This window comes from Nannospalax galili, unplaced genomic scaffold (genome assembly GCF_000622305.1).
Source record: "Nannospalax galili isolate Female #2095 unplaced genomic scaffold, S.galili_v1.0 scaffold72, whole genome shotgun sequence".
Lineage (NCBI taxonomy): Eukaryota > Metazoa > Chordata > Mammalia > Rodentia > Spalacidae > Nannospalax > Nannospalax galili.
In genome coordinates this window covers 936,661-961,323 of record NW_008336933.1, presented here as the reverse complement: position 1 = coordinate 961,323, position 24,663 = coordinate 936,661, and the positions used below count along the sequence as shown (strand labels likewise).

Here is a 24,663-nt window from a genome sequence, read left to right as displayed (position 1 = left end):
GAGCTTTAATGTTTATCATTTAACAATATTTTGTGAGGCCACACACAACAATATATGTCTGTAAATATCAGCACTTGATAGGTAGAGGCTGGAAGATTATGAACTCAAAGCCAGCATGGGCGATATAACAAGACTTTTTCTCAAATAAACAAATGTGTATCTGTATATATGTGTATACATGTGTGTATATATACATATATACATATGGTGAAATATGGAGAAAATTCTCTTGTCAAGTTGATTGTGTCAGAGTCACTATTTTTAGTTATGTTATGTCATAAACATATAAACATACCACAACCCATGTCATCATTTCTTCGTTGGTGAACTTCCTCATTCATTTACTGTAGTTTGTTGAAATATAAAACACCAGATAACATTTTTGTTTCTTGACATCTTTTTTTTCTATAAGATAAATATCTTGAAGTGTCTAAATATACCCCCAAAAAAGCCTGGTTCTAAAAAAAATATGAGTTTGTGTTTATAAAGCATAGGGATATAAATTTTTTAAAATAGGATTTATAATTTGGAGAAAAATTATAAAGAAATGTAAAGAACTACAACTCTCATATATTAATGCTTGGCAATTTTCAGGCTCAACTTATTCTATCCTCTATTTTTCCCCAGACATGAGCAATAATATCTAATGTCTAATTTTCTAACTTAGAATACGAGTCTTTTTTTTGATATTAGTAATATAGATTTTAAAGCTGCTTGATTTTGTAAGACCTCACAGAATAGTTCCCACCACATCCAATCCTTTTTCTGACCCAGTCACAAAATTGGCACCCACTTTGACAACATGGCCTGCTATGGGGAAGATCCTTCCATGTCAACTCAAGAGCTGGACCGGCCCCCTTCATACGTGAGCTAACTCAGGAAGATAAGAAGTCTTCCAAAACCGATAGTGGCAGCTCAGGCCTCTCTGGATGCTGAGGCAACAGGATCACAAGGTCAGGACCACACTAGGCTACATAGGGAGAACCTAGCGGAAAGAGCAAGCCAAAAGGTTTTATAAGAAAATACTGCAGCTAAGACAGTGCCCAGGTCATTCTCTGGGAGGTCCTTCCTCCATCGCCTCCTTCCCTACCTGTTTTGTTCTCAGAATAATTTTCACAGAACAATCTCTTAATATAACTATCATAATTCTAGAAGAAAAAATGCTTTCTATTCAAAGTTTTCAGGGTGGGTTTGCTAAAACAAATGAAAGCTTAAAAAAAACAAATACAAATCAAACAACAAATCTTTTCCATACTATTTACATGTCTCAGCTATGCTTTTAAAAATTCCAATTCCAGTTCTAAAAGCAAGCAGATAAAATTGTTTCTATAAACCTACAGTCCACTCCCTCGATCCAACACCAAAAACCTTCAGGTCAAATTAAAAAGCAAGGGAAAGATCTAAAGCTGAAAGAATGTTGTTACTCAGTTTGAAGAAAAATACTATAATAGAAAATGTTACTTCTATCAGAAAGTGTGAATAAAAGCTTGCCAGTTGTGGCTGTTTTCTAATCTCCACCTGCAGAAGTAACATTCAAAATATTTAATAAATAGATTTGCAAGAGTCAGGAAGGATATTCAACCTATTAGAATAGATGCCAGTCATAACTAATCCATGCAGAAAGACCAGTTCATGAGGACTGAATATGACTTCTACTTTCATAGTGCCAAATTGCCTACAGGATTCACTGGCCTCCCACATCAAGTGCCAGTCTCATCTCCTTGTACAGAATATAAATGTACTCTACCATGGTCCCTATATCTGTGGTTTTTGTCTTCCCGAGTGTCAGTTACCCATGTTCAAACATTCTAAACAGTGAAGTGAAACTTCACACCATCTCACACTGTCCCTGGACATGAGTCTTTGTGTGTGTGTGTGTGTGTGTGTGTGTGTGTGTGTGTGTTGTATGTGTATGTGCATATATGTATGCACAAGTATACATGTTAAGGTGTATACATGTGGAGTCCAGAGGTTGACACTGAGATGCCTTCCTCTGCCATTCCCCACCTTATTTTTTAATTAATTAATTATTATTTTATGTGTATGAGTGTTTTGCCTGCATGTATGTAAGTGCACCCATGTCATGCAATGCCCCCAGAGACCAGAAGAAGGCATCAGATCCCTTGGAACTGGAGTTACAGATGGTTGTTAGCTGCCATGTGGGTGCTAGGAATCGAACCCAGGTCCCCCGGAACAGCATCCAGTGCTCTTAACCACTGAGCCATCTCTCTAGGTCCTCTGAAACCTTGCTGTTTTGGCTAGACTGGTTGTCCCACCATTCCTCAGGATCCATCTGTCTTCCCATACACATACAACAGTGTTAGGGTTACAGGCATGTGCCACCATGCCCAGCTTTTATGTGGGTGTTCAGGGTCTTATCTGAGATCCTATGCTTGTGCAGTAAGTACTTTACACACTGCCTCATCTCCCCAAGTCGAGTCCCCATCTTGCCACACTGACATGTCACCCACCGTTTACTCATTTGGTAGCTATCTGTTATTAGCTTAACTTTCCTTGTATCAGAGTGTTTGTGTTCAAGTAACCCCTGTTTTACTTGATAATGGCCTGCAGTGTACAAATGGTGATGTCAGGCACTTGCATGTGCCCGAGATAAGGTGTAAAGTACTTCCTTTAAATGAGAAGGTAAAAGATCTCTACTTACTAGGACAATGCTGAGGTTGCTCAGGTCCATGGTAAGAACAACCCAGCAAATAGCACACTCATGGAACTGTTGACGTCAGGTATCCACTGACAGACGTCTTAGAGCTTGTCTCCCAACTATGCAGAGTTGAATACTCTCTAACACTAGTTTATTTCCCATCCACCTCATACTTCCATTCTAGCACCTGCCTAAACAAACATAATACTGACCAAGCAACACACACACACACACGCACCACTATCCATGCCATAGCAGCAGTGTAGTACTAAGAACAATTTGGAAGTCATTTTTAACCTTGTTTTTAATTTTCACTCTGTATATTAGCTGTCTGTTCTGGTTTAAACATACTGCACATTTAGGTCAAACCTAGAAAAAATAGATGTCATTCTTGTATTAGGATGATAATACATTGTTAATATTTAGTGATTATATTCATTTTCTTGGATTAATGAAACAATTCCTACAAAGCAGTGGCTTAAAGTAACAGGTCTTTATCCTGTCAGGTTCTGGAGACCAAAAGTCCAAGTTTAAGTTTAAAGATCTTCGGGAGATTTTATGCTTGTGTTTTCCCAGCTCTGAAGTCTATGGGCATGCCCGAGACTGCATCCAACTGGTCCCCAAATCCCGTCGGTCCCACATCCATCATCTGGTCCCTGCATCCATCTTGTACGTTCCTCACAGTGCTTCTTCCCTTTATCTGAGTCTCCTGTGTGTCTTTTATAAGAACGCTTGCCACTGGGCTGACCAAGATAATTTAGGATGATCCCCTCATCTCAAGATCCTTAATCATTTCTGAAAAGATCCAAAAAAGGTCACATTCACATGTTCCAGACATGGACATCATTTACAGGGGTGGGGGCACCAACCCACCCACTGGGGCTAGGATTGAGAAAAGAGACATGGAGACCAAAAACAAGCAGAATGAACAATGGGCGTTCAAATAGGATCCCCAAAAATGGCAGATGAGAGAATTTGAAAAATCTTTTTCTTACATCATGTATGTATGGTGAATTTATTTTATCAAAGAATACCACTTTGAATGGTTCCCTCTTTGCTGGATGTTGGCTTTAATATGTTGTATTTCTATTTTGTGGTTTTTGTAAAAGTTGAGGAATCTGTTAAGTGTTATGGTTTAGATGTGAAATGTTCCCCACAGGCCCATATGCTTGAACCCTTGGTTTCCAGCTGATGCTACTCTTTGGGGATGTTGTAGAACCTTTTAGAGACAGAGCATAGATGAGAGTCTTACATACGGCCATGGGGCCCACCTTGAAGGTTGTAGGGAAGCCCTGCTTCTAACACTGTTTCACAGGGAGATGTGAGGTGCTCCCGTGGCACACTCCTTCCACCACAGATGAAGCCCACCATCATGCCAATCCTCCGTGATAAACTGATATCCTCCCAACCATGAGTAAAAGTAAATCTTTCCTCCCTTAAATTACTTTCACCAGAGATTCTGTCACAGAGACAAGAAAAGTAACTAATATGCTGAAAGTTTCAAATCTCTACCCTTAAATCTGTAAGCTTCCTGTTCCTAAACTGTGAAGTGTGAATGGCTGGCTTCCGGCTTCTCATATACAGGGGCATTTCAAGGGTATCAGCTGCCTTTGTGTCATCATAATGCTGTGGTCATTTAGAAAGCTCAGTTTTCCATTACTGCCTTGGTGGGTGTGCTCCGGGATGCCTGTCCTCCATCACCTCCAGCCCCACCCAGCACGAGTTCTTTCTCACCTGCAAGCTTGCGTTCTCCCTACATTGCCACCACCACCATCCTTCTGCCCCAACTTCTGTGAACCAGTCTTCCAGGGCCACCTCCTTCAACAAACAGCCCCACTTTCTCTACATTAATTGCTGCAGAACTCCCTCCACACATGCCCCCCACCCAGATAGTGACTGCTTTGTGTCTCCATGGCTGTTCCTGGTCACAGATTTGATGTTTCCATTTGCAGTGTTGTTATTCTTTTGAATAGCTGCCCTTTCACCAAGGGCATCCTCTTTCTCACTAAACTAAGCTCTGAGACATCAAAAATCCTATCATTTACTTTAGAGCTAAATTTTGCATTCCTCTGGTAAGTAATTAATAGTATTATCCAGCTGATTCCTAGGGGTGCCTCTCAGACCTCAGTGTGCATCCAGATCACTTAGAGGTCTTATTAAAATGCAGATTCAGAAACAGAGCTTGACATCTGCAGTCATAATAAGCTCCCTGGAAACTGGAACTTGCAGGTCTTCAGGAACACATTTTTGAGTTGCAGGATCTCAGGACATCAAATCAATAAAGAAAGGGAGCTTCAAGTTAAGGGCATCCCAAAGAAAGGATGGAGAAAGATTGTCATCCAACTGAATGACTGAGAGTGATCCCTAGAGTTCTTTTCCATTTCAATTACCTGGGTAAAAATTCCATGAAAGCCACCCAGGCCTGGCGTTGAGAAACCCTGTTCTAGGTGCTAGAAATGCTGGATGGTCTTTCCTTTCAATATATGCCCCCACTGTAATTGTTCATAGAATGCTTTAGGATGGCCATTTTCATACATTATTGGTACAAGGGAAGGGATAACGATCCAAGATAGTGATTGAGTTAGGCCACAATAACAAGGCTAATCATTAAGCATAAGTTGTTCATGGGAGGAGACACAAGTTGTGTAAAGGGTACCACTTGGCATCCAGAGCTAGCTGTGAGGAAGCCTTAGCAATGGACATCAGAAGCAGACTTCACTGAGGTTGCATATGGTGTATAGAATAAGGTCAAGAGAAGACACAGAGCATATATTCATATCAGCCCTGCTGCTTGCTGAAACAAAGTGGTGTCAGAAGCCACCAGATGTTGCCACCAGATGCAGCCACCAGATGCAGCCACCAGCACTGTGTTGTATTCTGCTCCCTTCACCCACTTTCTGTAATAGCAATAGGAGATGCCACATATCTACTTGAGCCTTGGATGCCAAAATTCATACACCTTCTAAGAGCATCACGGTTAATGAAACTTTCTGTGATGATAGAAATGCTCCGGGATCCTCCCTGTCCAATACAGTAGCTACATGTGGTGGTTGTCCTCTTAAGCTATGGCTAATATTTTTGAGTTTTAGTTAATTAAAATGTCAATGGCTTTCAACAACAAATAGGTACCATATTGGGCACTGTCAGTTAGAGGATGCCAACTTAGGGACTATAGTTTAGAAAGGTAGACCACCAAACAGGAAAAATAGCTCTCCAAGGCAAGTCACAGGCCTCTGGCATACTTAGCTTGAATAAGCAAGGGTACATCCTTGGCTATGTGAGTCATTGCTGGCGAGTACGCCCAAGTTCTCTATGCTACAATCAACAATACCTGGCCATTTAAGATCAGGACACATGGCCTGCGGTCAGACTTCATATTCAGGGAGTGAATAAAAGATTGCTTCCAGTCCAGTTGTTTTAATAGGGCCAGATGCAGTTTACATGGGTCTTCTGCTCTGACCTGTGGGGCAGATAGCAAAGTGGGAAAGGCTTTTGATGTTAAAAGTATAATGTGCTATAAACGCATACAATCGATCCTTCTTTTTTTTTTTTTTTTTTCAGAGCTGAGGACCAAACTTAGGGTCTTGCACTTGCTAGGCAAGCACTCTGCTACTTCCTAAGCAATGATAGCAGTGTGGAAACAAGGCCTAAGGATTAGAAACTATGTTTTCCCAGAACACAATGAGTTACATCCCTTTGGGCATCTAAACAATATTACAAATGCATCTTTTGTCATCTCTCAGATAGGAGTCTAATTAGTCATGTACCCACCCAGTGACAAGCGTCTGACAGGAGCATTTACAGTGGTACTTACCTGTGACTGGGCTGGTAGGTGATCCAGGTGGGGGAGGGGCTAATGAAGCCCTTGGTGGGCACTGGCAGGTAAGACTTGGGATCTAATTAAAGAGAGCACACTTCCAGCTCTTGCCTTCTACCCCATCCCTGGCATCCCCCCACCCCAGAGCGGAGGATGGCAGCCTGTATACTTTGAGACTGACCATGCAGGTTTGAGCAGAACTTTTGAAGCAGGATGAAGATTAAAATGGCAGAAAGTTCTCAGAAACATCACCATACAGTAGTTTAGCATCCCTCCTGCATTAACCCTTTTACCTAGGAGAAAAGTGTTCATATAAAGCATGTCTAGTTAGAGACTAGCAGTGACCTGTCTTTTGTGTTCCACCCCCAGGACATTCTGAAATTAGCACCCTGGAAGTTCTTGGAAGTAACTGGTAGTTGTTCTGTAATTGACACTATTTGCATAGGCTGAAAGAGAGGTTGTGACTCTGAGGGAATGGGAAATGAGGGGAGGAACACCCTTGGAGTCTGGCACACCTGCCTGTAAACACCTGTTTCTCTGTGTACTCTGCCATTCATATCACCTAGGGAGCTTGTTAAATGCTACAGATTCCTGGAGCTCTACAATGACCTACTAAACCAGAATCTCAGGGCTTGGGGCCCCCAAGTCTCTACTTTAAAAACAAATGTTCAGGGTAAGTGTGATGTGGTTACTCAAAGCCTGGGTTCCCCAAAATGTGATTCAGATCCCAGTCTTCGGGGTGTCATGTGAGTGAGTGGGTTTTTAGCAGATGATGTGATTTTTATAAGTGTTGGGACTCAATAAGGAAGGCCATGGTTTCGCCTTCTTTCAGACACTGTTCTTGCTTTGGAAAGCTCCTTGGGTCACCTGCCTTGCTAAGCCTTACCACAATCATTGTGCTTTGACAGCTGGAGAGCATTCAGTCAAATTAACTACTATCCCAAAGCTGCATTTTGTTTGAGGATGGATTTTTTAAAATGGATTTTCCTTTTACCTTTACTAGGGGCCCTTGCAAGGTCCCCTTCTTCTTGGGGAAGCTTTCCACTAGAAGCGAAAACATCAAGGATACTGTAACAGGTTGTCTGGTCCAGAGAAAGTCCAGGGATGTGGTTGGACCCACCAGAGAATTTAATTTGTTCTGGTCTGGAGAGGCACCTCCACCCCAGGTCTGGGGCAGGCTTCTCTCCCTGTGGTACATCTTGCTTTCATTTGGCAGTGGGAAGCTTGGAAGGGATGGGGGTGGCATCCTGCCCTGCAGCTCCAGATTGAAGGTGGCCGCAAACCCAGCTGGCTCAGACCTGCGGGTGCTGCGACTCACCCAGGGGTGGGGCTGCTCTGGGAGGCTGTGCTCCGGAGACCCCAGCCAGGTGGCCGCGGGCGCCTCAGGTAGGACGCAGGAGCTCGTTCCGCACTGGGCACACCTTCCCGGGTCTCCCGAGGCAGCGAGGCGCACGGAGCAGGTCAGGATCCCCGCGCCTTCCCGCGAGCCGCCCGGCCGCGGGGACGCTGGGGTGGCGCGGCTGGGGCATGCTGGCGCGGCCAAGGGGCGCGAGTGGCTGGCTGCGCGCTGGGCGGCGATCAGCGCCGGGCCCCGGGCGCCCCAGAGCCGGATGGCGGAGCCCACGCGAGCCGCGAAGCCGCGCTGCAGGGAGGGCACCGTGCCAGGCTCGAGCGCCGCGGAGAAATCCAAAAGGAAAGCTTTTTATTTGCTGAGCGTGAAGCCCCCGAAGGACCCCGCCCCCAACAACAGCAACAACGTGTCGTTTGTGATCCACTGTCAACTGGGCAAGGAGATCAAGCACATTTGCAGCAACTGCAGTCGCGGGGAAGACGGCCGCGACGGTGAGTGCCGGGCCCGTCGGGGAGGTGGCGGGCAGGTGGCCGGGTCGGTCTCGGTCTGGGGCGCCTCTGGACTCCGCCACCTGGAGAGCCGCCGGGAACCCTCGCTTTGCCCCCGCCCTACACTTTGCAGAGTGCCACCCGGAGCCAGCGAGCTTGCAGCAGTCCCCAAACCCGGGGTTCCGGGCCTCCCCCCAAAAGGGGGTTCGAAGCAGTTAAAGAAACAACTCTGGGATTTTGATTGGGAAGATGGGGTTGTAGGGGTTCCGTGGGCAACAGCGTTATTCGCTCTGTAAAAAAAGATGTTACACCTGCTCCTCCCTCCTCCCCCATCAGCTCCTTAACTATCCGATTTGCGATTTGCAGGGTTGCCTTGCAGACATAGGCTTCCTTCGGGTGGGTGGCATCGCTTTGGAGAGGTGACTGGCCTTGGCCTTTGGGGCCTAGCTCCCAAAGACTTGTGGAGTTGTATGAAACCGTGTCCATTTAGAGTAAAATACGGCTGCGATTTTTTTTTTTTTTTTTTTTGAGTGCCACTAGTCCCTCTTGGAAGTGTCCAAAATGTGGGGGAGGGGGGCGGGCAACAGCATCATTGGGGTGGGCCTGGGCCTGGGCGTGTACAAACCAAAGAGTTCCTCCCAATCCTGTATGAAGTGGGAGTGAGGATGGGTACCACTCTGGCAGCGGCTCCAGACAAAAGGAGCCAAAGACCAAAGATTGAGGGATAGCCGGCTGGCGGTGAGCAGGCAGAAGCTGGGCAGATGTGGATGCTGTGGTGGTGCCTCACAAGAGCCTCCAGGCACTTCCCAGCAGCTCCCCAGCAGACACCAGAGGGCCACTGAAGGTCACGGAAAAGTTTTAGCAGATTTTACACAGGAAGAGTTAGCTGGTAGACCGCCCTGAGCTCACCGCCTAGCCCCACAAGTACACCTGCTTGAACAGGCAGCTTTCCCCTGTTCCTTTGGAAGAACGGATATTACTTAGGATCCCTCCGGTTTTCTGCCGGCCTCTGAAGTGCTGGGTAATGAAGTGACTCCAGCTTGCCTAATGTCTTTTCAAAATTAGAGTCCTGCTAGCGTAATTATAGTTTTCCTTGATTAAAATGCAAGACAGGCTCTGTGGCATGGAGCAAGGCACCCAAGAGCAAATTGGGACAGTACTAGAGGCTGGAGGACAGAGCCAGGCGCTTAGGTTTAGAAGATAATGCTTGCAGAAAAGCACACGTGGACATGTTGGTTTCTTATGACTACTGAGTAAGCTGGAGACACCAAGACCAATTCATACAAATAAATTAATCTGACCCAAAGACAGACCTTTCCCATACAGTGGAATAGAGCATCTGATGCAAGCCAAGCTACTTATTAAATGTCAGTCTCTCTGTTGGCTGAGCTGCTTCCCCAACCATGGGAGTTTATTTAAATTAGTATCTCTAAGTGCTGCTATAATAAGGAAAGGCGTATTTCAACACACAAGGATGTGGATCTATATGTTTCTATATAGGATTATGAACTCCGTCGCTGGTAAACATGGTGTTTGCTATTCGAGGCAGGGGTGTATTTTAACCTGCAGTATCTATTTCTTCTTATGACATAGATCAGCTCTGTAACCTGAACTACTTGCACCTAAGGGTGCTCTTCTATCACTTTGAAGGGGCATAAGTGTTTAAGAGATCCATATGTGGCTGGCTGGTTTTCAGTAAACTACTTTTTATCTAACTCTACGTATGCCACTAATCAGCCCTCCTTCTGAATATGTGGTACTCTCATTTATAAAGGGAAATACAGTATAGTCTAACTGGAGTTGTTCTTTTTCTGTATGCCAAGAACAACAGCTATTTTAATCTTTATTACATTTATTCATTTAGTATGAGGATACTCATGTCATTTCACACATGTGGAGGTCAGAGGGCAACATTCAAGAGTCAGTAACTCTCCTTCTATGTGGGTCTTAGGGATTGAACTGAAATTGTCAAGTTCTGTGACAAATGTCACTGAGCCATCACATCTGAGCACCAGCTATTTTAAAGATAATGTACTCCCAAGGTTTTAATGCTACTGTTTTCTCCCAGCATACTATTTTAGAGAAAGAGCTTCCATTTCTTCCTTTCCTCCCTCTATCTTTTCTTTTCAGCACTGAGGATGAGACCCATGGCCTCATATATGCGAGGCGAGCACTCTCCTACTGACCTGCATCCCCAGCTGGAGAAAGATGTTTCTTATGGTGGGGCACACCTGCACTGCATCCCTTACCCTAAGTGCATCCAATTTTTTTCCAGCATCAGGGAAGCCACTTAGTTGTAGCCATAAAATTCTGGCCCATTTGAGAAGCCACTGTTTAAAATGCCAGTTACCTTAAACGTTTAAAACATATTTTAATAACTTTTCCATCTTTAGATAGCCTGTAACTAAAAGTCTTTAGCTGATATTTCTCCTAGATGAACAGTATATAAAATTACATGCTAGCAGTTGTTTTAAATGCAGTTATTTATTTATGTGTGTGTGTGCACATCCCACATTACGGAGTGTGTGTGTGTATGTGTGTGTGTGTGTGTGTGTGTGTGTGTGTGTGTGTAGAACAACTTTCAGGAGAAGATTTTTCTCCTTCTACCATGTGGGTTTCAGATATGGTACTCAAGTCATCAGGCTTGGTGGCAGGTGTCTTTACTCACAGAGTTATCTCACTGGCCCTAGTAATTATCCTTTTACTTGATGATTTAAAATTTTTTCTTAGTATTTCTGCATCAGTATTAAGGATGGTTTTGCTGGCCATAAGCAAATCTCTTTAATTTTTTTTTAAAAAAAGTCCTGTTGAATGCAATTCGGAATTCATTAATGGGCAATTGGCATTCCTTCCCATCTTTGCTGCCTTACAGTACTGATGCTGTTATCAGATGAGGGAGTAAGTTTGATGTAACACCTCAGTGCTGAAAGGCCACAGAGTTTCAAATGGAGGATTCTGATAGCATTTTCTCACAATCCCACTATATTGATTTTTAAATGGCATTTATATCTGCCCTTCCACTGAATGTAGAAAATTTGGAAGTGTGTGTGCATGTGTGTGTGTGTGTGTGCACATGTATGTTCATAGATAAGTTTGAGTGTTGCATACATTTGCAGTCTCAATAAGCTAAGTTTATTGGGGTAAAAAAATTAGAAGAAAGTGCAGTTTCCTGGTCCATTTTTAAACTCTCCTTTATCTACTTGCTAGATAGGCTGCTGGTAGGAGGAGAGGAAAGTCATATATCCAAATAAATTAGAAGTTATGTACACTGTAAAGCTCCATGAAATGACTGTGCCCACTGAGGTTTTTATATTGGAAGTCAATAGGTAAAGTTTATTTCCTTTATAAATGGTTAAAAATGAACTTTGCAGAAAAATCCACTCTAGAGAACAAGGTATTTCTGTATATAATTTCATGTACATTTTCCATTTTTATTTGAATTTCTTTTCTCTTAATAGCAAGGAATTATTTTTAGACAGCAGCCTCATTAATAGTTACTAAGATGTGGGTGGGTATAGCTCAGTGGTGAGAGTCTGCTCAGCATATGCATGGCCTTGGGTTCAATTCCGTGCACAACATACAAACAAAATAATTCATGTGAAGATGTAATTTCAATAGAAATAAAACATTTCAACTGTTTTGAGAAATACTTGGGAGTCTCTCAGTCTTATTTTTGTAGTGAGTTTTAAAGGTAATAAAATTTAGAAACAAAGCACAGAGATTGTGGTTAATCAATGCTTCTACATCTTCTTCATGTCACTTAGCTGCAATTTCTGTTCTTTGAACTTTCGTATACTCACTAATCCACTGAGTTGCTGAATACATATTTAAGTTTTATTTTAGAGGGTAGAAATACTTCACCTGTTTCCTAATAGACTCCTATACAATTTTTCTTGTTTTTAGACAAGGTCTCATTATGTATCCCAGGCTGACCTCAAATTCACAGGAATCCTCCTGCTCAGCCTCCTGAGTGCTGGCATTACAGATGTAAACCGCAATGCCCAGCTGTCCATTGTGAATTTTGCAATGAGAACTGTCATGAATTTGTGTTGCACAGGCTGTAGCATTCTCTCAGCCTTTTGGGAGAGCATGCCATGTGAGTTTCTGTGGACCACATCCATCTTTCACAGAGAAGCTCAAGGGCCATGCAGAACACCCAAACCTTCAAGGTCAAACCGCCACTTGATGTCAGGACTGCTAGCTGAACTGTTCTTGAAAAAGGAGACAGTGTCCAGCAATAGGTCCACAGCTGGATCCTCCACCTTCCCTGCCTGCTTACAAATTAAACCTCCGCTTGCTAGCTGGGTGGCTTTAGGATATTACAATATTATTTACTGCTGGGTGGCTTTAGGATATTACAATATTATTTACTGCACGGAGTTGTAGGGTTAAATGAGATAATTGGTACAAAGCACTTACCATGGTGCCTGGCATGAGAAAATGCAGGAGAAATATTAGCTGTGATTACTATCATTTGTCTGGTTACTGCCAAGTCCAATTTTGCCTTGGGTTTTTCCTTCCACAGTACTGTGCTGCAGTGCCTCTTCTGTAATTAAATTTCTTGGATTGAGTCCAGGATGAAAACACCCATAGCTCACAGTTAAAAACATATATTTTAATATCCTAAGTAAAAGAACTCAAATGCATACATAAATTTATAATTATGAAGTATTTTTTTGAATAGTTCTGTAATCAAAGTAGTCAAGTTGAGATCCAGTTACTTCTAAAGAAGTAAGAGACGATAGAAGAGACAGAGAGAGTTTAGAGTCTGGGGACTGGGGTATTGCTTGGTAGTAGAGCCCTTACCTAGAATGTACAAGACTCTGCATTCACTGTAGACATAGATGGCTTCTTGTTAGGGTAGTTCAGACTGTTTGCCGTTACGCTGGCAGAAGTTTTTCAAATCTTTTAAAATATCGAGGTCTAAGGTTCCAGTGTTTGGCCAAACAGAGTTATTTTCTAGTTTGTACTGAGGCCAGGAAGTGGTGCACAAGAATTTTAGGCGTTTTGATCTGATAGTGTGAGACAATCCTAGCTTTTTTAAGGATTTAAGCAGGCAGGCCAAAGGCGTGAGACCCTGAGGTTTTGAGTCTTTGGTTCCCATAGCATCGGATTAGGCAGAAAGTGAAAGAAGAATTAAAGACCTCAGCTGGTGGGTAGGGGAACAAAGAGAAACTTTTTGACCTCAGCGGACAGAGAGAGAGAGAGAGAGAGAGAGAGAGAGAGAGAGAGAGAGAGCAGGAAGTTAGGAAGGGATGAGTAGAGCCAGGCAATTCTAAGCAATGTGAACCTTAAAATTCTGTTCAGGAGTCAAGTCCTCAAACAGCTGAGTTTTGCTTGGCTTTCCTGTTGGTTTTAAGTTTAGCAGTTTGTGCATGCAGGGCCTGCTTTGTTAAGAGGTGATACCAAGAAGAATATCAACCAGATATTGCCTTCGAAGAGCTTGGACTTGCATGACAGCAGCAAGAAAACAGCTGTCATGAGGAAATCTAAGGAAGTTGGTGACTGTGGGGAAAGCACGTGGGCTTTCCGGAGGCAGGGACTTTGGATTATGAAGGAAAGGAGGACTGTTCCAGGCAAGGAGAGAAAGAAAGAACATTTCCATAAGGAAAAAGGTGGGAAGTTGAAACTGTGAAAGAGTGTAGAGTATCCAGGAAAGAGGAAACTTAGCAGGAAGGATACGCAGAATATAGTAGACAGTGTCATGAACAAACTCATGTTTTTTTTTCTAACCAGTTCATTTTCTATGCCATGTTAAACACTGGGAAGATGAAACTCAGTAATATAGTAGAATAGGAAAGGAAGATAAAAAGGTGTTGGACACACGGTGTACCGAAGTATGAAGAATCTTAAGAGGTAAAGCTGTAGAAATGATGGGAGGGCTCACCTTGGGCAAGAGAGGTCACAAAAAACATAAGGGAATTTTCAAAGGAGTTCACATTTCATCTACTAAGCAGCACTGGTTTTTAAACAAAAATGAACTAATCAAGTTACCTTTTTAAAACATTTTATGAAAAATTATATGTTATACGAAAGGAGACAGACAGGGTAATACATCACCGTAGACTCATCTAGAGTCCTTACTTCCAAAAGATTTTGAAGTGCATTTGAGTGATTTTTACCACTGTTGCTGGCAGTGCTTAGGAAGGGCCCGATAAGGGAGAGGACCCAGCTGCTACGGACATTCGTAGCTCAGGACAGGTTGTCCCTTGAGCTTGAGAAGTCAGTGTCAAAAAACCAAGATTCTGCAGTTCCGTTCCACACTCCAAATGTGTTTTCATGTATTTTCAACACTGACGATTCAAAGTCATCAACAATTTTTATTTTTAGCATAGCTTTCTTTTTTTGGTTTTTATTTATTTATTTTTGAGGTATTGAGGCTTAAGCTCAGACCCTTGCTTATGGTAGGCAACTGTTCCATTGATGAACTATATCCTCCAACCCTCTTTTAATTTATTTTGAGAAAAATACTCACTCTATAGCCTAGGCAGACTTTGAACTTAACCATCTTCCTGCCTTAGCCCACTGAGTAGCTGGATGGGATTCCAGTCCTGTAACACCAAACCTGACTTTAGCATAACATTCCATTCACGTATAATTTTGCTAATAAATTCTTCTGCTCAAGTATCTATCTGACATTTTACACACAGCTGGAACTATTCACTTTATATGGGAGATAAAATGTCTAAAATATCTTTGAAATTTGTGGCTTAAACCTATACACAGAAAGGAGATAGGATCAAACTGAAAAGATAGTAGAGAGAATATACTCCTGAATTTTCATGAGGTGGGAGGAAGGATCACTATCTGTTTTCCAACCTCAAACATTCCTTACTACAGTTTACTAGCCAATGTAGATGGAGAGAACCCCTTGGACTTGATTAGGTATTTAAGGTTTGAAGAAGCATGCAAGGGCTGAAACTGGGGTATAGCTCTGTGGTATAGCATTTACCTGGCATGTATGAGGTCTGGGGTTCGATCCCCAGTACTGAAGGAAAAGTCAAAATGCCGGTCTGAAGGGAGGGGAACATTGGCCAGCTGGGATCTGCCACTGGCTGTATATAATATGCTATTTCTGACTTGAATTTATAATGAAGACAAGGACATGAATAGGAACCAATTGAAGACTAGCTAGCCAGGGACAGGGGCAGAAGTGACCTTCCCTTTAGCCCCTCACATTGTCTGGAGGCAAAGGAGAGCTCAAGGAGGAAAAGGTTCAAGAGTTTCAGGTAAAAGAACCAGGAGCTAAGCAGGAATCCAGTTATTCAACTGAAAAAGAAAGGAATGAGATTTCATCCCAGCATAGAAATCAGCCAGCATGTTAGCAGTGGACCATTTGGAGAACTAACATGCTGAGATTTCTTTAGCATTGTGCTGTTTCTATATTCAGAACCAGAGGGTCAGTAGAATGTGGCTGTTGGTTTTCTCATAGACCAGATATTGATGCTATAGTGAACTCGATGGGAAGAGATAGGGATGAACAGAGGTCGCCCTGCAGCGTCATGGACAGAAAGGTAGAAGACCCATCTCCTTCTTGGAGGAGACAGGCAGCCAGTTCTTCTGAGAGGAGATGACGCTTCAGGTGAATTGTGTTGAGTCAGAAGGAGTAGATGACAAAGATACCTGAGTCACTTGGGGAGAGGAGGGAAAGCAAGTGTAGAGAAAAGTTAGAAGGTTCCAAGGAGCTGTCGAAAGTAAACCCTTCTTGGCCAGAGTCTTTCTGTGTCTCCTCCTCTTCCTGTTTTATTTCATCCAGCGCCATGAACAGCACAGATATTAAGCATGTAGCAAAATGTGCTCGGTACATAAAGGGTTAATTACTAACGTAGCTGGTGTGTATCCATTCATTAGAGGGACTGCAAGGACACTGCCTTGCTATGCCTGGAGGAAGTACACAGCAGGTGCAGCATGATGAGAAGGGGGCTGAGGAAGTGGGCGGAGGCCACACATGAAAGACTTGGACTTCTGTGCTAAGCAGTTTGGGCTTGCCCCATGACAGGATGCAAGATTCCCTGGGAGATGTTTTATTTAGCAACTTTATTAAATCATAATTTGCACACCACACAGTTCACTAACTTTAAGATATCTAATTCAGTGGTTTTGGTATAGTCACAGAACCATACATTCAGCACTAGAGTCGGTTTGAGGCATTTCACTATTCTGGACCCACGCTCAGCCTTCTGTTCCTTTTAGTCTGTCTTTTCCTTCTGTAACTCCCATCCCAGGCAACCATGAATCTACTTTTGGTGTCTATATCTCTCTGCAGTGCATAGCCAGCCCTTTGTGCCTGGCTTCCTTCATTCAGTGGGATGACTTTAAGGCTCACCTGTGCTGCACCAGGGATCATGGTTTCATTTGTTTTTATGAGTTCCATTGTGTGGCTATACTGTGCTTATTCATCCATCCCTCAATTGATGAGTACATGGGTTGTTTCTACTTTGAGCTATTGTGGATATCCCACTATGAACAATCCTGGGTAAGCTTTCCATAGACCTATATCTTCATTTCTCTTGAGTATAGACTAGCAGTGACATTGCTGGGTCCTGTGGCAATTCCATGGAAACCGCTCAAGGAAAGCCAGGCTTTCCCGAAGTGACAGTCCCACATTTTCCAAAGTGACAGCCTCATTTTAGGGTACTGTTTGTATAAAAGTCGAATTTGTCAGCATCCTCCATGACACTTATTGACTGTAATTTGGATTATACATACCTTGGAGGGCGGTTGAGACAGAAAGTAAAATGCTTCTGAGACGTTGATCAAGAAAAGAGGAAATTCAGTCCATTTAAGAAAACTAGCTTAGAAAACCCAAATGTTGTATATAAATGAATTCATATGTTGTTTTGATTTCAGATACCTTATTTCCTTTCGGCATCAGAATAGCCAATTAAGGTTGCAGTTAGCACTGCAGACATTTTAGAGAGGACAGCTCAGACCCCGGGAGCGGGGTGTGTAGTGTTTTCATATCACCTGCTGGTGCTGCTGTGTCTGGACTGTCCCTTTGGCCTCAAGTCTGACTTTCTCAGCTGTGTTCAGCTACCTGAGGGTCACCCTTCACCAGGTCTCTGAGATAAGGTATTTTGGTCAAAGAAGTTTAACTTCTTAAATTAGTGAATTATAGAGGAAAAAAAAATGTGACAATGATTCAGAAAAATGAGGACAAAATTCAAACTCCCAAAGCAAACTATCAACTCCTTAAGAAGCACAAGAGTAAGTTATCAGAGGAAGAGAGTGTTTGTTTTGAGTTTGGAGGCCCAGGGGACAGCTGCTATCCTCTGCCCTTGAGTCACCTCTGTCCCCTGTTCCTCCCACCTGGAAAATGAAGATGGCTGAGATGCCTAAACCCTATGGGACTCTTAAACTATGGCCCTGCAGCTCTGCACCTGGGTTAATTTGTTGCTGCCCTTGAGTCACCTCTGTCCCCTGTTCCTCCCACCTGGAAAATGAAGATAGCTGAGATGCCTAAACCCTATGGCCCTGCAGCTCTGCACCTGGGTTAATTTGTTAGTAAGTTTTCTAAAACTTTGAGTTTGGGGAAAATATCAAAAGAATAAAGTTACATGACACAAGACACATGAACTTCACATGTCAATGTCGATGGATACAGTTTGATTAGAGCATAGCCTCACACATATTACATGCTGTCTTCTACAGTTCATAAGTTCAACACAGCCCTGGGGAGCCAGAGATGTTCACACACATGTTCTTCATGAAAATGTTGGCTGAGGCCTGACCACTTCAAAGTCCCTGTAATTAGAGAATATTATTTCTAATCAATGTAGTACCATATTTCATCTTTAAATAAAAAAAGAAGCCTAACAGTAACAGTTTCAGTATCCAGTCCTGTGTGCGTGTCATGAAATTGCAGTTTGGGTCTAATTATTTTTGAGATGGGATCTCACTGTGTTGCCTAGGCTGGCCTCAAACTCTTGTCTTAGCTTCCAGAGTAGCTGGGATGGTGTGTAGGTGAGCACCCCTGTGCCCGACTTGTATCACTCTAGTGTGTGTTTGGTGTTCATGTGAATGTATGTGTATGTATGTGTGTGTTTGTACATGTTTGTGTATGTGCGTATATATATATATGTGTGTGTATGTGTGTGTTTACATATGGGTGTACATGTATGTGTGTATGTGGGGGGGAGTGTGCGTGTGTGTATGTGGGTATATATGTGTATATGTGTGTTTGTGCACGTGTTTATATGTGTGTTTATGTACATATGTGTATTGTGTGTTTGTTTGTATGTATATATGTAGTGTGTGTGTGTGTATGTGTGTGTGTGTTGGGCACAGGATCAGAGTGATTAATGCCAGAAGCAGCTGGAACCACAGCTGTGCACCTGAGCCTGACTCCAGCTTGATCCTTTAAGGGCCCATTGCTGTCCTTGTATATTCAGATTAGCGGCTTCGAAACGAAACCCAGCCTACAAAGAACCCATCTGAATGTGGTTTATGGAGTATCTTTAGCATCCCCACCTCCACCGTGACCTTTCTGTGGGCTTCAGGCTGGTACTGTTTACAAAGGGGGATGGATTCTGTAATCTCCACCTAAGAACTAACCATCTTGACTCTGTTATTGTTTTGCTGTGTGCTTTAGAACAATTGCCTGTGCTATTTTGGCACATGGAGATGTGCCTGCACTGTAATTATTTTGCAACCCACAAAAGTAATTATAAAATCAAATAATTATCTCCTAAACAAGCTGTAACCCCAGCAGTGATTTGGAGGGCAAAGGCTCCTTCCGTAAGTCTCACTTAAGGCTTACTCTGTACCCTGTGCCTCAGTTGTAGTATTGCAAGTGCAATGGACATCTCTGCTGAGCCCCAGCTCCCAGCTCCTTGGGATGCAATCCGCTCTACACAGCAGTGCTGTTTGGGAACACGAGTAGAAAGAGAAAGGGGTGGGGAAAGGTAGAAACAAACAAAGCTGAATGGAAGGGCTGGGGCTGTATCTCAGTGGTAGAGCATTTGCCTTCCATGCACAAGGCCTTGGGTTCAATTCCCAGTACTGGGAAAAAAAAATCAAATAGCATTCTTCTGGAGATGAGAAACTTTAAAAAGTAAATCAAGCACACAGATACAAAATCCCCCAACCCTCCAGACGCTAATACTCTTAATGGAGAGGTGCACAGTGACCAGGTCTCTGGGTTTGGGAGGCATTCTCAGTGCTTACTGGCACCAATGTTTCCCTGGCATCCTTGAGGAGTGCAGTCTGCTGCAGTTAGCAACCACTCTTCTCTTGCAGAGAGACATACCACAGAATTAGGCTCTATTTTGAAGGACCTAAACTCTGTTAATGGACAAGTGTTGGTCTGACAGACACTGGAGTCTGTAGATAGCACATATTCACATTAGGAACTCATTGTTCCATGGATGAGCTGCTCCACATGGTGAAAAGATGGGCAGGAATGAATATCTTGGCAATTGACAGCATCAAGGGTCTGCCACATGTTCAAGAATCAAACTTTGCAAATTTCGGCGCCTGGCTAATAGATGAGTCTTGTCATCAACCACTGTAAATAAAACCAGCCACAAGCAGGAGCTCCACTTTCCCAAATAAACACACAGTGAACTGGCCTGAATTCCCCTCCAGAATGAATAGGACAGTTCTCCCAGCCATGGCATAGTTTATTCACCTGTTCCTAAACAGTCTGTGGCCAAAACACCACTTCTCAGACTCTACTGAACAGGAAGAGGCTAAAATGTCCGAAGCTGAAAGAGCCTTTCTGGGTGAATGAATGAATGATGGGATTCCTGGACCCCTTCCACCTTGCCCTGGGTCTTTGAAGTTGAATCTGTACATGGAAACACACATGTCTATGCTAAGGTCTTAAGGGGTGACTTGTGGTACCTGGTGAGCATAGTCATTGCTAGACTCTTTGCCTTGGTTTCTTTGTTGGGCTATTCTAGAAGACAAAAAAGGGAATATTCAAAAGGTGTATCTTATTCAAGAAATAAAAATAAAGGCAATAAACATATAGAAGAGCTTTCTCTGGGGAAGAAAAATAAAAGTATCCTGGGTGACATCTGCAGGTAAGCCAGCCAAAAGAGAATGCTGGCTTGAGGTCAGGTTGGAGGGATCTGCTCTCACAGGGTCTCAGATCTACAGACTTGCAGAAACATGACTTAGAGTTATTCTCAGCCCCAGCCTGCTTCGATGGTAATGCATTGTAAAGCAATTTATGCCTCTATAATATGAACACTCCCTTGTTACAAGGGATATGTATCCCCAACTTCAATTCCATGCAGATGATAAATCATCTGATAGGACAGCTGTATATACATAAGTAAAGGATAACTAAGTGAGTTCTTTGTGTGTGACGGGGGTGGGGAGAGGGTCTGTGTGCTACATCCCAGGTAGAGTTCATCTGAGGAAAGTATATTAGATAGAGAAGCACATCACATCATATATAGATAAGTGAGAATACATTTGAGGATTCAAATCACTTCAATAAAAGTGTTTTAGCTTATGCCAACATTAATAATCTCCAATTACAAAAAAGTTTAATGATATATATGTATGAAAATGTCATAATAAAACTCAGCACTTTGTATGCTAACTTTATATTAATTTTAAAAAATAGAAGGAGAACTGTCTGGGAAGAGAAAGGAGACTAGTAGAAGGTAAGAGTAATAGGGAAGAGAATATGGTCAAAGTATTAACAGCAGTGTCTAACCTGTCATCTGTGGGCCGCAGTAGCTCATCTGAAGCTTCCCAGGATAGCTATGAATGCAGCTGAATGCATTTTTAGATGACATCATATTCCAAAGTCAAAAGGCTGGATATGTATCTTACATGCATAAAAATGTCATAAACCTCTGTAGCAGCTTGGATCTCAGCAGACTGCCAGAGAGTGCCTATTCGCCCCTTCTTCTGGCATAGGGGCTGAGAACTTAGGGGACTGCCTGAGAACACCTGAATCCTGCCTCTATGTGGTGTTGAGCTTCCCCCAATTGCAGTGTACCCAACCCCCTAACTGGGATTACACAAGGCCCCTTCCAAGTCCCCTGGGCAGACCTGGCTTTGGTAGGATAAGGCTGAGATCTTAGCAGACAGCCTGAGAGGGTGGGTTCCGACCTCCATCTGTGCAGCAGCTGGGATCTCAGTAGATTGCCAGAGAGTGCCTGTTCTGGCCTCCCTCTGGCATAGGGGCTGAAAACTCAGCAGACCAACTGAGAGTCCCCAAATCACCCTCCCCTCTTAGAGCTCTTCCCTAATTTTGCTCTGAGTTCCCTCTAGTAGGGCTCCAAACCTTTGAAGGAAGCTCGAGTGTATCTGACTGGAACCTGGCTTGGGCTTCTGTGGGTGCTACTGAGTAGTTGATCTGAAGCCATCAATTCCCTCCAAAATAAAACCTGAGAGAACCTGAAACCTGGACCAACCAGCTTTATATAACCAATAAGAAAATGACCAAGGCACACCAATAATACAAACAGAAGCAATCTTCAACTTAATTTTCATATCAGAATGACAAACAACAAAAGAAATTCACATGCCAAAATCACAATGAAAGAATAATAAAATGGAAAGCCAAAACACTATGTCCCCACTAAACTCCACCAGTGCTGCAGAAGAGTTCTACAAAGAGAACCCCCTAGAGATAACCCAGGACACAGAATTTAAAAGTCACTAACATAATCAAGGAAGTCAATGAATTTAAGGAACATACAAACAAACAAATTAAAGAACTAAAAGAAGATAGGGATAAACTTCTGAATGGATTCACAGAAGAGAAACACTGAAGAAAATTTAGGCAGAAATGAAGGAAGTGCAAAACTCAATAAGCCAACTTGAAACAACATAAGAAAACCTCACCACTAGAATGAATGAAATGGAAAACAGAATATCAACACTGGAGGATAAAGTTGAAGAACTGGAACACTGAAGCAAAAATTATGGAAAATTTAGAAAAACACAGGAATGGAGGAGCTACAGGTGGGAGGATCACAGTAGGATGGGCCCAGAGTGGAGGTGGGATTTAAGCCTAGGTCCTGAGAGCTGGGCTTCACACGGGAGAACTGAGATTCATCCAGGGAGAGATGAGCTTCATCCAGGATGGGAGAGCCTCTGAATTCCTAGGACGCCTGTGCCTTGGGTCCCCATGAGCAACAGCACTGGGAACAGGAGTGGCAGCTGGAGGAACATTTCAAGATGGAACCTTACCCTGACCATGAGGTTTGCAAGGCCCTGGGAGCCAGGCTGAACTTGAGGAGAAACAAGTTGAGACTTGGTTCATCCAGCACATGCTTGAGCAGGAGCTGAGGCCACCCTGCCTGCACCACTCCTCCAGGCTCAACATGATACCCCATGGTTACCATGGGTGGCCCTACTGCTGCTATAGGCAAAGCTGGCATTCCAGGCTTATTCCCATCAACCCAACAGAGTCTTCACCCAGCCATGAGCACAGCTGATGACTCTCTCCAGAGAGCTGGGCCCAAAGGGGCAGAGTCCCTGCCCTCCCCAAGATGCATTGGGCTCCCAGAAACACTGGCCACCTTCCATAGATTGTCTCTGCTTCCGCACCTGGGTACTGAGAATGACCAAATCAGCTAGAGGTGGCAATTGCAAAATTTTATTTTCTTCCATAAATGTCACCTGCAGCACAGGTTAGCCATCAATTCAGTATGTAGCAGACAGTAACTTTGAACGCCTGATTCTCCTGCTTCTAACCATCAAAGGACTGTTTTCTGTTTTTATTTTTTCTTTTTGTTATTTGATAATAATATGAAATGATTATTAGACACCCCCCCAAAAAAACCCCACAAGAATGGAATATGCAAGAGATGTGGGACACCATGAAAAGACGAAATCTACATATCATAGGCATAGAGGAAGAGAAGAATTTCAGGTTAATGATATTAATCAGATCTTAAACAGAATTGCAGAAGAAAATTTCCTGAAATTAAGGAAAGACATCCCCATACAAATACAGGAAGTACATAGAACACCAAATAGACAGGATCAGAAAAGAAACTCCCCATGACATATCATAGTAAAAACACTAAATGTACAGAACAAAGAGAGAATACTGAAAGCAGCAAAAGAAAAACAACAAGTCACATACAAAGGAAAGCCCATCAGAATTACAGCTGACTTATCAATGCAAACTGTGAAAGCCAGAAGAGCCTGAACCAAGATATTTCCAGTTCTACATGACAATAGATGTCAACCCAGAATACTTTACCCAGCAAAAATGTATATTATAGTTGAGGAGAAAAGAAAAATTTTCCATGACATGAAAAGCCTGAAATAATACATGTCCATGAAACCAGCCCTTCAAAGAATACTTGAAGCAATACAAAGAGAGAAGAAAGGAACAACTATACCTCAAGGGCAATGAAAAATAAATAAATAAAGGTATAATTGAGGAAACACAAAATTAGACAAAGAACACAAACAGCAATCAAAATGATGGCAAGAAATACACATCTTTCAAAAAAAAAAAAAAAAAGCCCAGGCCCAGATGGATTTACAGCAGAATTCTACCAGACATTTAAAGAAGGTCTTCAACCAATACTACTTAAATTATTCAAAATGATAGAAACAGAGAGAGAACTCCCAAATTCCTTCTATGAAGCCAGCATCACTCTAATACCCAAACCAGGTAAAGACACAACCAAAGAAGAAAACTATAGACCCATATCCTTAATGAACATAGATGCAAAAATTCTCAACAAAATACTTGTAAACCACATAGAGACACACATCAAAAAGATCATTCACCACGATCAAATAGGCTTTATCCCAGAGATGCAGGAATGGTTCAATATACAAAAGTCAATAAACATCATTAATCATATAAATGGACTCAAGAACAAAACTAAATCGTCATCTCAATAGATGCAGAAAAGGCTTTTGACAAAATTCAGCATGCATTTATGTTCAAAGTCCTAGAGGGAATTGGACTGGAAGGTACATACCTCAACATAATTAAATCTATGAAGTGGCAGGTTACAAAATTAACCTCCAAAAGTCTATAGCCTTTCTATATACCAATGATAAGCAGTCAGAGAAAGAGCACAGGGAAACCCTCCCATTCACAATTGTTGCAAAAAAAAGAAAGTATCTTGGAATAAATCTGACCAATGACACCAAAGATCTTTACAATGAAAATTTTAAATTGTTAAAGAAACTGAGGAAGACACCAGGAGATAGAAGGACCTCCCATGCTCATGGACTAGAAGAATTAATATTATGAAAATAACCATCCTACCAAAAGCAATATATAGATTCAGTGCAATCCTAATCAAAATCCCTATGATATAGTTCACAGAATTAGAAAAAAAATCTTTAAATTCATATGGAGGCACAAAAGACCCCAGATAGCCAAAGCAACTCTGAGCACAAAGAGCAA

General features: G+C 42.6%; 1 protein-coding gene across 10 annotated transcripts in view; it reads left to right on the top strand.

Moving 5' to 3' along the window:
- Phactr1 (phosphatase and actin regulator 1) overlaps positions 1–24,663 on the top strand; it is a 580,961-nt gene that overhangs the window by 258,057 nt on the left and 298,241 nt on the right. The window contains exon 1 of one of the 10 annotated variants that reach the window (XM_017797763.2): positions 8,087–8,318. The exons of the other annotated variants lie outside the window; for them this stretch is intronic. Within the exon in view, the coding sequence (XP_017653252.1) occupies positions 8,087–8,318 (232 nt within the window). Of the gene's footprint in view, positions 1–8,086; positions 8,319–24,663 lie in introns of those variants that run through there. 10 annotated transcript variants of the gene reach the window in all.